The 17,462-nt window shown below is 34.0% G+C and overlaps 1 protein-coding gene across 6 annotated transcripts in view; it reads left to right on the top strand.

Moving 5' to 3' along the window:
- Pka-C1 (Protein kinase, cAMP-dependent, catalytic subunit 1) overlaps positions 1-17,462 on the top strand; it is a 545,341-nt gene that overhangs the window by 172,327 nt on the left and 355,552 nt on the right. For all 6 annotated transcript variants that reach the window (XM_090410256.1, XM_090410257.1, XM_090410255.1 and 3 more), the window contains one exon: positions 17,027-17,311. In XM_090410256.1, the coding sequence (XP_090266382.1) occupies positions 17,027-17,311 (285 nt within the window). The remainder of the gene's footprint in view (positions 1-17,026; positions 17,312-17,462) is intronic.

Raw genomic sequence — 17,462 nt, 5'->3', positions numbered from 1 at the left:
TCTATTCACGTTGTTGACAAAATTCAGTGGAACATGACTTCGAATGCATTCCATTAGTATGAGTAATTTGATCTACAATTATCGTACAGTCGTATTATACGATACCTAATGAATAGTTTTATCCGTGTTTGCTGGCATCAAATACTGAAATATGCAAGTCGTGAAAGAGGTACAAAATATTATCATCATCATGCTTGTCAAGGATTTAGGCCTAGAGTAGCCTGTTCCGGACTTAGAAGTCATCATTGAATCTCTTAAGAGGACTTCCTGGTTTTCTTTTCCCCAATGGTTTGTAATTTAAGACTTGTTTTGGTAATCTTTCTGTTTTCATTCTTTCAACATGTTCTATCCATTTATGTTTATATTTTAAAATTTTTTTCTATTACTGATTCCTAGTTTAATTCTTTAATAATTTCTTTTGTGATCGAATAGAGTATATTTTGCAGTTTTTCTCAAACTTCATTTCAGCTGTTATTAATATTTTTTTTTTGTTTCAATCTCCAAATTTCACTTCCATACAATAGGACTTGTAGGGCTAACGTATTGTATACATAATATAGAGTTAAATATAGAGTTAATTACACCTGTTATTTTTAAATATTTTGCAATTTTTAGGTTTATATCCTTTTCATTTTCATATGTAATCATACAATTGATTATTTAATCATACAATTAAATGAATTCAACTGTTCTAAAATCTTGTTATCTATTACTTTTTTAGTTCTTACTGGATCTTGTCCTTTAAAGGTCATCTTTTTTTTTTTTCTGTTGATATTATCATTCCATAATCTTTGGATATCTCATTTAGATTTAAAATATCTTCTATAAGTTATCTTCAGAATTTATAAATTATTATTTGGTCATCAGCGAAAAGGAGAATGTTTATGTTCACAGTAGGAGAAAGTTTGATGGAAAATTGTATTCCATTTTTTATTTTTTCATTTAGATGTTGCTGAAAGGGGACATCCCTGTCGGACTCCTTGGTGTACTCTCTCGTATATGATAGTTCATGATTTGATCTTATTTGTATTTGATTATTTTCATATATACGTATGATAACTTTTAGAATATTATTTGGTATTTGTCTTTCTTTTAATTTTAAATAGAATGCTTCTTTTAACTTTGCCCAAATATGTAATACAGAAATATCGCATGAAATTGTAGTAAGGCAAAAAATAACCATCCATAGCTGCTCATTAAAGTATAGATTACTCTGAAATCAACTGAATGACAGCTGTACTTGTAGCATATTGATAAGGAATGATATTCAACGATTAGATTGTCGGGATAAATATTTTGACCTTGAGGTTAAATATAAAACTTACGCATTTCAAGTTTATCATTCGCATGCAACATATTGGTGGACGAGTTTGCAAATAATTTGCTATTAAGTTCTGCCTCATTTTTTGTAACACTGCATTTCTTGCTGTTTAAGTTTCTAATAATTAATTTATTCCAAGAGGAAAAGAATCAAAAATATTGATACCAAAATATATTAAATAATAACGCACCAAGAATACAGTTCAGTAATCTCAGTTCTAGTGATTTGAAATTTTTTTTTTTTACAGCAGAAATGTGTTTTTAAGTTTCTGGAGAGATTTCAGAGATAATTCGACCAGTTTTCCTAAGAGCAATAAACTCAGCGAAATAAAAAAAAAAATCAGTGTTTGGTGATGCGTGTACGCCGATAGCTATTATCTTCTAACGGCTAAGAAATCAAAGAAGCTTTCTCCTTGTTAAACAACCGAAAGTTCTTAACTGGAATGGACAGCGAGAAAAATTATAGCTATAGAACGTAACTAACTGAAAACTTACTTGCAGTTCTTGAAAGGAGATGATTAAAGGATGGACAACCTGTTCGTTTGAATTACGGACGAAGCAACCAAGGCTGGGAGGTTACACACTTAGTTGCTTCAACCGTTAAATTTGTCTGTTATATCTGCTAAACTAGGCGCTTTTTTTTTTTTTTTTTTCTCACGAAAGAGGTTGTCTCTTTGGGGAAATGAAAACCTTCTACCTTTGTATGAGATTGGCTACCTCACCTTCAGCTGAACAGGTCTATAAAGGTTCCTCGCATCCTAGACAGAATTAGAACCCAGTCTTTATACCAGTCTTCATACAAGTTCTTTTTTTTAAAAAAAAAAGAAAAAAAGAAAATTAGGAGATCCAGTTGATTCCCTGTTTACACTTTAATTTGCAAAATCTTCTTATTGACGACAGTTTTGAAGTCTGTTGTGGCAATCGTTAAATTGCTTGCTAATTAAGGAGACCACAATGAATAAATGAATTCGATTTTGCAAGTGCAATTTTTTTAACGTGAATTGATTATATAGGAGAGTTTTGTCGATTTCCTAAGGTCATCTGAAAAAAAAATGAGTATTTGGACTTCAGTATAATTAACTTTTGTATTGAGTTCTGTATGTTCCCTGTACCAACCATTCTTTAAATTTTGTTGAAATTGATGCACATAATCATGTAAGAAAGCAACATGTACGCATCCATTCCTCGCTGATATATGCTACAAAAAAATCTTTGCGGCAATATTTTTTTTATATAAATATGCGATATTAGATAGCCTGCGCGACGAGATGCTGTAGCTTCCTTAAAAGAAAATTATGATGCTGTAAAAATTAATCAACTGAATATCGTGGTCGGGAGAAGATGAAAAACTTCTCAGAAAAGTCGAAGAAAAATCTGAGACAAACGAAAAAAAAAAATTCATAATTATAATTTTATGGAATCTTTTACTTCAATCAATATTTTCTGGAAATAAAACTCGTATAATTTAAAAAAGGCGATATTATAATCATTAAATCTGTTAAGGAATTTTATTTTGGAAGTAAGAAAATATTTGGAATGACGTGCCCAAAAGTAATTCTATGAAGAAACATGTGCAAAATATTTTACGAGGAGAAAAATTTTTAGTTTGAGAATATGCAACGAAATTTAGGAGAAGCAAATTAATTGAAATGGTTTTATAAAATGTACGATGTATCTAAAACACGAAAAGCGAAAGTTAATCTAGGAATTCAGTTTTAGATTTATTTAGTATATTATTTATTAAAGAGTTAGACGACTGTATGAAAACTGTCTATTGCTAAATTAAATAGCGCGCATGCAGACGACATCGACAGCAATATTCTAGCATTTTATTGATGCCAGAGAAAGTGAAAAATAAGATAACGAGAGTATCATATTAGTTTACATAAAAATGATTGAAGCGCCGCGTTTCCTAATATTGAGTCTGTTATACAAATATTTTTGACGTACTAGTTTGAAATGCAATAGCAGGAAGATCTTTTCGTATTGAAGGGGATTAAAATTATCTTGGAATCGCTTGGAAAAAAATCAATACAAATATCAAAAATGCTGCCCTTCGAATTAATTTGCTTATAAATTATCAAAATGTTTGTTTTTCTTGTATAAGTATTTTTAGCGTACAAAGACGTTAACTTTTAATTTTATTAATTTTGAATGCTTGTATGAACATTCATTTTCTTTTATTTTAAAAAATATATACTCATTTGTAAAAATATTAAATATTAATAATTAATATTTCTTAAGGACAAGACGAATTCGTTTGTTTAAAGTAATGCATTATTAATTATTATTTCATCTATAATACACTGCAATCGCAGTTCGCTTTTGAGGCAAGGCTTCAAAATAAACTGCTCAGAAAGTAGAAATCCTCTCTACACGTACTAGTTTGAATTATTGGCAACATAGAACTGCCGGTGTCAACATCGGTCTGCTTGAATCTACCGATGCCGTTTGGCATCAAGGAGTCCTTTCTTAGTAAAAATATGAGGTCAGCCAGCACTATTTTTTTATTATAACTAAAATTTTACTACTGGAAATGACTTCAAAAATTTTTAATGTATAAAGGATTGAAGAATAACACCATAGTTTGCAAGTGTGTTCAAATAAAGTATTTGAAGACACTTGTAGCGTGGATGTTTGTGAATGTCCTCGGTAGTAAATGTAAAAGAGACAATTACCATGTTTCTTGGTAACTTGAAGAAACTTCCAATCTATAGCACAGGAAACATGCTATAAAACTATTTTGTGTTCTTTATTAACCATGAAATTGGCGAGTTCCTCTTAGGAGGACATTTAGAGCAACAGTTTAGTTTGTCATGTAACACAAGATGCCGTTGTGATATGTATAGCCATTCAACCAACTAAATATTTACCTAGCTATGTAAGATGAGAATCAGATTCTATAAAGGGTGCAATGAACCTGGGCGGTATAATCGAACACGTTCAGAAAATTTATTTTAATATACATTCCTCTTAATGTGCAGTATAATAAAATGATTCATAACGTGTTATTGTATTTCGGGATCTTTTAATTTTTAATGGAAGGGGGAGGGGGAAACAACTTTTGCACCCAGGTGGCGCAGACCCATGGAACGGCCCTGTCTGTAGATTGTTGTGGATGAAATGGATAATTTCATCCTAACGATGTAATAAAAATGGATAGGGGGAGGGGATTTGTTAATGACAGCGAAAAAAAAGTAAAATGCCGCGTACACTGCACAAGAAGGGCGTATTTTTCAGTCACTTTCGATCGTTTATTACGTGTCCTTCACGAAGCATTCCTTCCGCACGTACATTGATGCAGCAGTTTACAATAAAGTTCCAAGTTTCATTTGGATGAATGGAAGAAAATAAGTTCACTCTTTTTGCATTTGTTTCGAACCGTCAAAGAACTTCGTATTCTAATGTAATCTCAAAGTCTTTTCCAACCTTCTTTAAGACGCTTAAACCATCTAACAATGCAAAGGCTGAAGTGTAAATTCCTGTGCCTATCATTTCATAACCTTGGCATTTCATCGAAACGTTCAGGCAACCCTGACAACGCATCTGCCATTGCTGTTAAGAGAGGAGAAGATGAATAAAGACTAAAATATCACCTGAAGATTCTGCAGTGCCTTTCCCCTTATATGAATATTCGCTTAATGGCAAGGAGGGCACGCACCTTTATTGAAACAAAGTAATCTACAAGATATTTGTTTCTTCAATCCTCGATGATGGTTTACAAGTGTTTGTGTCACATAAATCATAAGGAGTGGTTGAACATATTGGGACGACTATAAACATAGTACAAATTTTAATAGTAAACATATCAAAATATCATATTGTAAATAAATCATTTTGTGAAATTTTAATTAACTTTAAAATGGATTATTTATTTTGCTGTCTTTCACTTAGGATTCACAGACATCGATACCACTTTGGCATCGATGTCTGTGAATATCTTAAGGTAGATTTTCGTTCTTCGTGTGAGACCACCTCCTTCCTTTTGGAGGGTCTAAAGTGGCATGAAAATTGCATGTGATTTATAGAGCAGCGCTCTCATACTATCTAGCCTTTTTTTCAACCCGCGGCACCACTGCACTGTAGTTTTACATTTTTTTTTTTTTTTTACGGATGGAATTTACATGATAAATTCCATCCGTAAAAACCTGATGGAGTTCTTCAGGTTTATTACAAGTTGTGCTTGACGTTGTAATTAATTTGAATTGGATCCTACCTAACAAACATGATAATATTTGCAATCGCTTTCTCCAGTGTTACAAAACGTTCATTTAAGAACTTGCTGACTACAAGATAAGAAAACAAAGCGGTTTCATAATATGAAAAAAACGGTGTCAAGAGATATAAGAACCTAAATTACATTCAAAATATCGAACATATAGTAAATAAATAAAAAGCGGTCTTGTTAGCGCATTCGCTCTCCAATCAAGGGGCTGCGGGTTCGAATCCCGCCATGGAGATGGATGTTTGTGATGTAATTGTCTTTCGGTGGGGTGAATGGATTTCATATTTGAGGCGTGAAGTGACTTGCAAAAAAGTTCTGTTTGAGCTCTAGACCAGAATTTCCAGATTATATAACAGATAAATAAAAATACAAAAAATATAAAATTAATAAAAAAAAATCCTTAGCCCACTCACGGTAGTACTAATGTCCTATGTTTATAACCTTTTGTGGCTGGGATCGCATAAAAAATATTCTCGTGTGTTTCTAGATTTCTTTCTGTGTTAGTCTGCGTCGCAAATATATTCTAACTGCAAGTAAATCACAGTATTTCTTATTTGTTTCTCTGAGCTCAATAAATTTTATCAGTAGCATGGAAAGGTTCCAATGTTTAGCGTTCAGGAATAATGCTCATTATTTAGTTGGAATTTTATTTAGATTTAGCAGTCACATTTCAAGAGGGATAAATTTTATATGAAAAGACTGTTTTTCTATTTCCATTATCAGTTGAAATAAACTTTATAATCCACGATATGAGTCGCTAAAATCGCGTGTTTATTATTGGAAGAACACTATTGCCTTAGTTCCTCGATTCATCCCTTTGTTGCTCGAAACAATGTTAATTAAATTGAACATTTCCAAGTTTTAATTTTGTTCTCGAAAAAATATGACTTAATAGTCGCTCGCCGCATTATATGGGATTATTTGGATATTTATTATACCTATATAACTAATTGAAACATTACCAACTGTTGCCGAATTTTGTTTCCAGATCTTCAGAAACAAATCTCGCGAGATTTCACACAGTATGAATCAGTGAAGAACAAGTACATACGTAAATGAAGTGTTCGAGGACGTAGTCACCTGGCGAAATTTGTGCGTGCTTCCTACTCTAGATATTGATGCTGCTGCAGAAATGATTAATATTTTATTCCCTCTGAGATTAAACAATTGATTGTCTGTATGGCTGAAACGGAAACGCGGTGTCATGAAGTAAGAAAGAAGAGCAGAATGTTGTCACGCAACTTTATCTAACAGTTCATAATTTCAATATTTTGGTAAATTATTTATACGAGATACTTCTCATTGGGGAGGGCGCTTTCTACCGTTTATATTCCTATGAAATGGTAAACAGAATTTAGATATCTCGATAGGCTCTGTCTAGAGGGGGGGGGGGTTAGAGAAGAGGGTATAAGGGATATTCTCCCTCTATCTCTCATCGAATTTTCTTTGTTTTTAGTGCTGTACAATACAATTTCTCTCTTAGACAATCAAAATTAAATTTTTTTTTCAGTAGAATTAGATATGGGAAATGCTCTACTGAAAACCAAAAGCTGAGCGAAATATTAATTTGTTGGAGTCGTTAATTTTTTTTAATTTAAAAAATTAAAATACTTATTGACAGTGACTTGGAGTTCGAGCATCCAATCAGAGAACATAGTCCGCTGCTCAGACAACAGACGTTAAGCCGAGATCACAAACAATGATATATTTTTTATTTTGAATTGAATAATAGTTTACTAAAGTCGACAAACTAACAGTTGAAATACAATTCTGGTGTTGGAAAGATTTCACGATACTGTTTACCAAAATCATTTTGGTTAGAACGAATAGAAATCAAAACAGCAAAAGATATGAGGAATTGACTGTTTAAAGAAATTAATATGCAACGACTCAGCAGTAATTTTAGACAATAACACAACTCGTTGATTTAAATAAACATACCAGAATGTTCAGGAGGCAGCAGTTTGTTACTTTTATGATTATCCCAAATTGGGATGGTTGACCGAGTGGTTAGTATATCTGCTATCCAACCAATAGGTTGCGCGTTCGAATCCCGCCCTGGTCATGGATGGATGTCTGTGATTGTCTTTGAGTGGGAGATGAATTTCATTATCCGATGTGAGATCCCCCTCCCAGCATAATTATTGGAGACATGAAGTGGCTTGAAGAAATTCCATGTTTCGTTTCTAGAGCAGGGTTTCTGATCTGGAAAAAATAAATAAAATACCAAAAATATATAAAATTAATAATAAAAAAAATCTTCGTCGAGATTTACAACCTTACGTGGGTGGAGTGGGAGTCGGATAAAAAAATATTAATTTTGTATATGGTAATATAGAACCTTAAAAGTTTTTGGTCAGAATCATCAGAATCCTTACCCCATCGCAGTTTTAGGTTTGGAAATAGCTGAAACACAATAACATTGTATGTGAATTTTTGTGGGTTGAAATTCAGATATCTTAGATTTTAGACAAACACACACAGACAGTATCGACGTTTATATCGTACCAGAAAGTGGAAAGGGCAAAGAAAGAGAATAAATAGTTGGATAAATTTTCATCTGAATTGTGAATGAACGGTGGTCGTTGATTGATTGTAATGTTTGATTCACATTTGAAATCGCTACTCTAATTTCTTCACTTTTGCCGTGCGTTATTGATGACAAAGAAATTATAGAAATACGAATGGAACCAAAAATACACGAAAATATCTGTAAAAGAGGAATTCAGTTAAATTGAAAGATGATAAGGGTACAGAAGTGGCAATCAAATGGCAGAAGTAAACAATCAATTAAAAAAATAAGAGAAAGAAGGAAGTTGCTCAGTAACAAAATTAAACATATTCTAGTTTAAAAGCGTTCTCAACGTACGAGCTTGTGTACGTATTGTAGCTATATATAAACTTTCTAAAACAGTTCAGAACAAGTGTAATTACTAAGGCTGTTGACAAACAGTATGGCAGTACACGAATATACTTGAAGCCGACTTTGACCCAAATTGTAGAGGCAAAATATTTGATTTACAACAACATTTTTCTTGAAGTTTTACCGGACACTTCTCAACAAACAGGATAAATGAATTTAAAATGTAAGCCTTTGAGAGAATCTTTTTTTGGCAACTCTCCATGGTATTTTGTGCTACATACGGAATAAAAAAAAAAAAAATAAAAAAAAAAAAATCTACCAACATAGACAGTTGGCGCCAGAATCTTGACTGCGACACTAAGGAGTAATAGTCTGTAAATCATTTGGGCTCTATTGAGAAAATAAAGTAGAAACAATCTTCTATCCTTTACATCATTTTTGAGAAATTGGGTTGATTTATAGTGGATATTACAATAATGTGGTTTTACCTAGATGACATATCTTTTTTTTTTTTTTTTTTACTGTATTTTAAATCACGAGAAAGAACAAGTCTAAATACCGTAAACTAAACATTCTCGACCCTTACATGTAAAGTAGTATTTGATAACTTTCTCTCGCGCCGATATGATCAGCTATCTTTAATTGTAGTCTACATATTCCTTGTTGATTCAGACGTCTTCAAGGTTTTTCAGGAAAACCTTATTTTCTATACTAAACTGTTTACTTGAACCCAAACTCTATTTGTTGCATTTTGGTATCCTTCACTTCATTCGAAATGAGTTAAGGATATCGCATTTCTCTTGATGGGCAGTCGTTATGGAAACCTTTAATGATGAGCTAATTAAGATCAGCGGATTTCGAATCGCCGATATAATCCGATTAATTTATACGACCTCTTTATTTAAACTGACCTTCTAAAAATAAAATTGTAATTAACTGGATTAAAAATCACATACACAGAAATAAGCATTATATTTGTAATGCCTTAGCTTAGTCGGAAGACCAATGCATGACCTTCTGATTAAATCTAGCGCTGTTTCCAAAGAGGTAGATTTAAATTTCTTCTACGTCAGAAGAAATGTAAGAACTTGAGATGGATAAGCTGGGCTCGTAGTTCAGTGGCAAGGTTTTTCTGCTCAAAACATACGTTTATCCAATCAGACAAATATGATTCACAAATGCATTTAGCAAAAAAACACTCTTCTCATATCCTAAGCTTTCTCAACCATAAATAACCCAAATAGCCTTGATGAAAGAAATTCATTCGGAGAGGCGGAAGATAGTGAGGACACACACAAATATATATATATATATATATATATATATATATATTCGTATAAAGATCCGGTTCCCAGCCAGTGGTACGCTACCCTCGGTGTTACGTGCTGGGCCGTTCACGGAAACACAAAAAATAGTCGCTAATGGCGGAATAACAAGTAAAGTAAAGAAAATGCAAAACTTTAGTTATGGAACAATAAATGCTAAATTTTAAAAATAGCTATTTTAAAAACAAGGGGTGCAATTTATAGAAATGGGTTTAAAAGGGGTACACGAGTGGGAATAGGTTGAGAACCACTGGTATAAAGCTATCATATAAATTCCTGGATGATGTTATAGGATTATAATGACTGCAGGAACTTAGCCCATAAACACGTGAAAAGAATTATTGTGAGAGGAAAAAGAAAATGTATACAATGATGAAAGATTAAATTCAAGAAAGCCATTATATATCCTAAATGATAAAAGGTATTTTGAAGGTATGAAGGAAATACCTTATAAAAAGCTTTTCATATAAAGATGATTAGCAAGTGATTTCCTTGTCATCTCCTGGTCGCCGCTACATGCTTTATCATGTAGAGCAGTGCTTCCCAAACTTCTGGATGTCAGGGCCCCTCTTTGGAAAAATGAAAATATTTCAAGGCCCCCCCTCGAAAAAAAATCGTAATATAGACATATATTATTATAATATTTATTGTATTTATATTCAATACAAAACATACACAGCGAATATTGCAAAAATCAAATGCAAATATTACATTTTTAGCATTTTACATACACATTTGACATGGCACATTATCTCATATTTTTATAGAGATAGATATATTGTTATTGTACATTTGCAGTACAAGCACATTAAACGTAAGACGATTAGTAATAAAGAAAGAATTAAAAACATAAAAGAAGTTTAATAACAATTTAATGTGATGGATGTGCAGTACTGCCACACAAAAAGTCAATATCAGGTGAAATATTTGAAACTGCAATTCTTAGATTTCTGCTTTGAAATGAAACTTAAGTAAATAAGCATATATTTATAAATATTCATTAAGCGCCAAAATATGCAGGAAGCAAAATTCGTGAGCCCACACCAATATGTGATTTTTTCCCCATTAAAATACAAAAAATAACAAAAAGAAATAATAAAAATTAAATACATTTCTTTTAAGATAAAAAAAAAAATTCTACTTCGTCTTAAAACATTTTCAATTTGGTTTCATTATTTCACGGCCCCTCTCAACAAAACCTACGACCCACAGTTTGGTAAGCGCTGATATAGAGGACCATACACGATGGAAATTTCCATATACTGTATCCTGAAGTAAAATTAGCGGATCCCACTATCAAAACTAATGTACCAAACACGATAGCAGAATTTTCTGTATGTAGCTTTAAAGACTGTACTGGATAAAACAATAATTCACTTTAAAAGACCTAACTAGATTAAATAAGGAAAACATCCAACAAGAGAATTCCAGGAAAAGATCAACGTTCAAACTCCAAAATGTTCCTTGAAACGCTTTCTATCAATGATGATCAATACAAATAACAGATTTTAGATCTACATGGCAAACTTTCGTCAAAACAATTCAAATTATCGCAATAAATCCAGCCAACATGTTTTGCCTACGAAAGTCAGGTATTTTATATCACGAGTGAAATCGTACTGAGAAACTAACTGAACTCAAGAGTTGCTCTGTGTTTAATAGATCTTACGTGCAGAGAAGGTTTACTTATTCTGTTTCCTGAAAATAAGGGTATATCGTCTTATTTATGAACTCTGCCTGCTATCTATAAACAGTGGCATATCTTTTGAGTGCCCTTCCGGAGAAGTTTTATTAACATTTTAACCATTTTTGTTACTATTGGCACTACCAGAGAGAAGCTCTTTTGACTGGAAATCACTGCTGCATTTTCAAGTTATGTTTAAACCGATGAGGAGATAGCACATTTCATAAACATCTATACTGTAGAAAGACCAGTTTATGGGCCTAGTCGTGAAATTGTTCGAAATCACTTATTGGTTTAAATTAAGATCACTCCATATCAGTGCTTTTTTTTTAGAGGTTCGAGCTAGAGAAAAACGATAACCCAAGAAACATCATTTTTCCCAATTGCACACTGCAACTTCTCCTATTGCCGACATTCGGAAATTTTGCAAATGTGACTCAGCAGAAGAGAAACATGTCTACCATTCAGAATTCACATAAAATGGAAAATGCATGCATCTTCCGTTTATCATCTGGAAGTATATCGCTGTCCTGTTTGTCGGGGGCGTATAGCGCACCTGCTCTTCAACCAACAGGCTGTATGTTCGAATTCCACCATAAGCATGAGTATTTGTGAATGTCTTTAAGGGAAATATAATTTCATCGCCCTGTGTGAGACCATTCTACTTATTAGAGGCTTGATAAAGTTTTGTGCGCGAGCGCTGAAGTGGTGATTTCGGATTTTGAATCCCTTGATATATGCGCACAATCAAAGAATGCACTCGATCCTTAACCAAAAAGGAGCGAAGTGTGAAGAATCATTCTTGGTTCTTTTGCTTGGAAAAACTGGTTTATTTGTAAGATGAGTTAGTCGGTCTCATAAAACTGGGGAGGGAGTGGATCTCGAAATTCCAGGATACATCCCTGTTTTCATTGTGGGAATCCGAGTTCTCCCAAGCAGGACAGACAGAACGGCAGAAAATATATTAAAATAATAGATGTCATGCACTTCATACTTAGTTGCCTCGACATAATCCCTAAGTCATTCCGAAACTTAAACCTGCATTATAGTCATCTAAGCTAAAGTTTTCTCGGAGAATTCCTTAATATCATTCCTATCAAATTGGTAGCTACTCAACAGAAGATCAATTTTGCTAGAAACTCATATATGGATATTTTTATTTCCATAAAAATATGTTGGCTATAAAAAAAACGTATTTTTTATAACAAACCAGCCATGTACATGTACTGCTTCATAAAAATAATTTTTTTTCCCATATGATCACTGACGGTTCAACGGCACCTTATACTTGACATATGTATAAAGGGAATTATTAATGGAGAAGTAATAGGCAGGATGAAAAAAAGAAAACTGTTAAGGAGCGGAAGAAATTAAGTCGTTAGTTTTAGCACACAACAGATAATTAGCCTCTAGCTGTGCATTTCTTGAAGTACCATGCCAAAAACTAAGTTAAGAAGAAGATGAACATGACGAGCACTAAGGAGGTGCACTTTTTCGTGTTGAAATTGTAGTAGATCATGAAAAGGCATCTTTCTAGGTTCCATTCTTGACTGAAGTTATTGGGGTTGCTTCATTCTCTGTGTGGTCAGCTATATGGAGAATGAAGAAAGTTAACCGAACAGTAATGAGTTCAGAACCCGTTTTCTCTCCTGGTAATGGCCCTTTTGCCCTTCCGAAGAGCAGCTTCTGGATAGTGTGGGGGGGGGGATGCTGGGGAGATTGACTCTGCTTTCGCAGAAATCAGGGAGGTAAAAAAAGTTAATTTTTAACTAAACAACTGAAATGAAATCTTGATACAGGTTTCTTTTATACCCACACACGCATTTAGGGTGAAAGACCTTTAGAAATACTTCAAATATATTATTTGGCGATTACTATTGGCTATTATCTCCAAATGCCAAGCCTAAACACTAATACACTAATTTCACCTGGAACACAAAAAGGGAGGGGAGTGTTTTACCTTGGATTGGGTGAGAAGATTATTTATATATTAACTGGAAAACATTTTGAAAAGAGATTAGACCTTTCGCTTTGTAGTGGTGTTAGACTCGGAATAAATGAAAAGTATTAAATCACGTGTTCCTGTAATCGTAGACGTGGAATAAGAGGAGGGCTTTTAAAAGGCATTTGAGAGAATGGATTGCAAGACCTATAATTTTTTTAAAGGTTGAAAATTGACATCATTATTACAGATGAGGACATGATGTTTATGAATCGTAGCGCTTATAAACCAGCTGTTCTTTTGCAAATTATTTAAATTATACGAACAGTTCATGTTATGTATGTTTTGTTTTTTCTGCATTTTCGGAGTCAGGAACTGTTGCCCCTATTTTTCTGCAGACTACCAAAAATGCAGGAAGCAAAACAATATCCTCTAACACCTTCGTGCAAAGCTAGCAAAACTAGGCCTGTGGATAATCCCTAGCTACAGTGATTTTTGTACTTTGTCGCTCAATTAATATCGACAATGCTTTGGTTGGAAAGACTCGGGTTTCGAATCATATCAAGGACGCCACGAACTTTATAAGGACATTCCAGCTGAAGGCGAGCTAGCCGTTCTCGTACAGGGGTGAAGGGTTTTTCATTCCACATAAACGGGCAAACCGGCCAGAAGAACCCGCAATTAACAGACAGACATACATACATACACTGCTTCATAGTCTTAGTTGCTCCTGGCAACAAATTCCTCATAGAATTTCTTGCAATGAGGAAAGGGCCGCAGTCCATAAATAAGTCGTCTCTATGTTTTGTTCTCATTGGAATACTGACAAACGGTTCTCAGTCTATCTTTGCAACAAATTTTCCCAACCAACTGTTCGATTATTTTTAGCCAAGCACCCTCCCTCCCTCCTTCAGTTATCAACATTACAGGGAATAAACACGATCCATTTTCTTCTCTTTGGCCTCAACTATCATATTGTACATGGTGAATGGAGGTAGTTCTTTTTAACTCCTTTCCTCATTCTAACCTAACCTCTTACCGTATATCCCTTCTTGATCATGTTATCTTTGTCTATTCACACTCCTCCGAATCGCTAAGAAATTTCCATCCATTTAATGTATAAATCATTTTATTGCTGATTCAGTCTTTTATTCCTAAGCCTACATCGTGAACCACCCTCAAACCACTATATATATATATATATATATATACACAGGGTGTTCGGGATAAATTTGACAGTTTCGTAAGGAAAAAGAAAATCTTCTTTGTATCTATTAAATTTAATGAATTGACAAAAAAACATTACAGGCAGAGTTAATTACAACACTATCAACAAGATTTACTCAAAATAACCACCATTAGCATCGATCACAGCTTCAATTCTGCTTCGGAACCTCGAACAAGCTGATGCTACAGTCTCCCTGGGAAGGGCCGCAAAAACTGTTTTAATTTTATCCATTAACTGGGCTTTTGTATTACTGGAAGTGCGATTGGTGTCTTTTTCAACGGCGCCCCATACAAAATAATCCATGGGGTTAAGGTCTGGGGAGTTTGGAGGCCAAACATTTGGACTGGTGAAGTCGTAGAAATTTTCAGACAACCATTTTTGACTTTTCCCAGAGGTGTGGCAAGGGGCCGAATCCTGCTGCCATACATACGGCCTACCATTGGCTACCCTTGTTATCCAGGGCTTGACTACAGTTAGCAACTCCACGAACAAAGCCCGAATTCCAATGCCAGGGTTCTTCAACACCTGTTCCTGCAGATTTGCGAGGAATTCTGCTGTACGAACGCAATCAGATCGTCTGCTAGGGATCTTTCTTCTTGCTACATCCTCGTAGTCACCATTGCAAGTCTCTAGTTCATGCCTGATTGTTTTTACTGTATTCAGGGAGCATTGGGCAGCAGTCGTAATATCCTTATTTTGATGGCGGGCACGAATCATCATGATACAAGTTATTCTCTTCCATGATTCAGGTGGGTTCCAGCTATCCATCCTTTCTGACATCTTGTATATGAATGAAGAAGGGTCCAAACTTTTAAATGAAGAGAAGTGTTTGTTAATACATGTAACTTACGGAAAAATATAATTAATTATAAATATGTCAAATTTATCCCGAACACCCTGTGTGTGTGTATATATATATATATATATATATATATATATATATATATATATATATATATGAATTGTAAGGCATATTAAATTTTTGAAGTGTTGTCAGTGGGGAAAAAAAAAAAGAATCCGTATTTTGCAATTCTTCTTATAGTCTCAATATTTCGCCCTCATTTGTTAACACCTTTCCCAAAGTATAGTCTGAATTTGTTCCAGTTTTACGGTTAACTAAATGGAAATTATTGGCAAAAATGGCAATTCAAACATTCATTGTTTTTTTTCGTACTATTTTCGATAATTTGTTTCGAAACTGCAGCAAATTTGTTTGCATTGGTTCTTTCAGTTCGTTGTATTGAAGGCGTCTTTTTGTAAGGGAATTTGGCCTTTCTGATAAGTCTCCGACCAATGCAAATATTCCCCTTTTAAGAGATAGATTCGCATTAACTACATGTTTTTCCTCTACGCAGTTAGCTAAATATGTTTTCGTTCTGTTAGCACATTGATTTCACCAGCATTGACATCTTAATTCATTGATTTCCACCCGACGACTGCAATTTCTTTTTCTATTTCTTTTTATTTCTTTTCTCTGTCCTCTGATATTTTCTCTTTCGATTTACAGATAAAGACAGAGATTTACAATATCTCTTTTTTTGCTAACTCTGCACTCTTTTCAGCTGCTGAGATTAGAATAATCCTCACGATCATTTAGCCTTCTTTAAGTTTGTTGTTTTAATCACAGGAATTCTGCAGTCTGCAAAATATAAAAAAACATTCCACTAAATTTTCCTAAATAAGGTTAAAATTGTACAGAGGGATTAACATGGTTCAAATATACAATGCAGAATGGAAATTAAGAACCGACTTAGCTGACTCTACTCAACCCTTGGATATATTGTATATGTGAAATAATACGTTTGATTCTCTAGTAAAGGTGGCAGGTTGGAGGAGGCTAAATACTTTCGCGCTGTAGCGTTGTTATAGCTGGAACCCCCCCCCCCACCTACCCCCCCCCACCTAAACCCTTCTTCAGGAAATAAATAGAAGGGTTTAAGTGGCCAGTTCTTTGCAATTTTGGTGATTATTGGAGGAGATAGAGGGGGGGGCAGTTGATTAAAAACAAAACTGGAGAGATTTGGTTGGCGAGCTTTATTGTTGTTTAAAGCTAAGTCGAAATATTATGACTGCAAGAGTACTCGAGCTCTATTTCATTAGTCACTAAGTATTTCGTTTCGAGATTATGGTGAAATATTCATTTGCGAGATTATTCGATGTTTTAACTTTATTCTAATTTAAAGGAAACGATCGTCTTCTCCAAAACAAGTTCTACTGACTAAATTAAATCATTTATTTCATTCCGACTAATTGTCATTTAACTAATTTAGGGAGTTAGCGCAAGGCAGTTTCAAGTGCATAGAAAATGTGCACCTGAAACCTTTGTATCATACACCGCAGCAATCTGTATGATAAACGAAAGAATATGTCAGGGATGATCTAACAGTTTCTGTTTTGTGGAGGTTTTTGTTCCAATTTTCTGTTTTTTTCCCCGCTCAGGTCCAGTTCAGCTGACAGCAGTAAAAACTACCTCTGAAGTTACTGATAACAGCTTAAGGAATCGAGTGCCGTCCACATCACCTACTGAGCCACGAACGACGCGGCATACTAGCGTTAAAGAAAAAGCAACAGATAATAACAAAAATAGAGGAGGTAGTGATCCGCTACCAAAGGTTGTTCCAACTACTGGTGAGGGATCGACACCTGTAAAGCAGTCAGCTACTCCGAAACAGCAAAAAATACCAAAAATGCCTCCAACCAAAAATGAAGATGACAAAGATATTCGTAAGTCTCATTTTATTTTATTATTATTTCTGAGAAATTCGATGGATCTTTATTCAAGAAACTTTATTCGATGTTTTAATTTGGTTTTTATGGGTAATAAATGCTACAGTATTCTAGCATTTCCTTTTGGTGAGAGTATATAGTTTAGGAA

This window comes from Typopeltis vanoorti, chromosome 20 (assembly GCF_054136105.1).
Source record: "Typopeltis vanoorti isolate ZY-2024b chromosome 20, IOZ_Tvanoo_1.0, whole genome shotgun sequence".
Lineage (NCBI taxonomy): Eukaryota > Metazoa > Arthropoda > Arachnida > Uropygi > Thelyphonidae > Typopeltis > Typopeltis vanoorti.
Note: the sequence above shows the minus strand (reverse complement) of the source record. Positions and strands in the feature narration are given on the sequence as shown.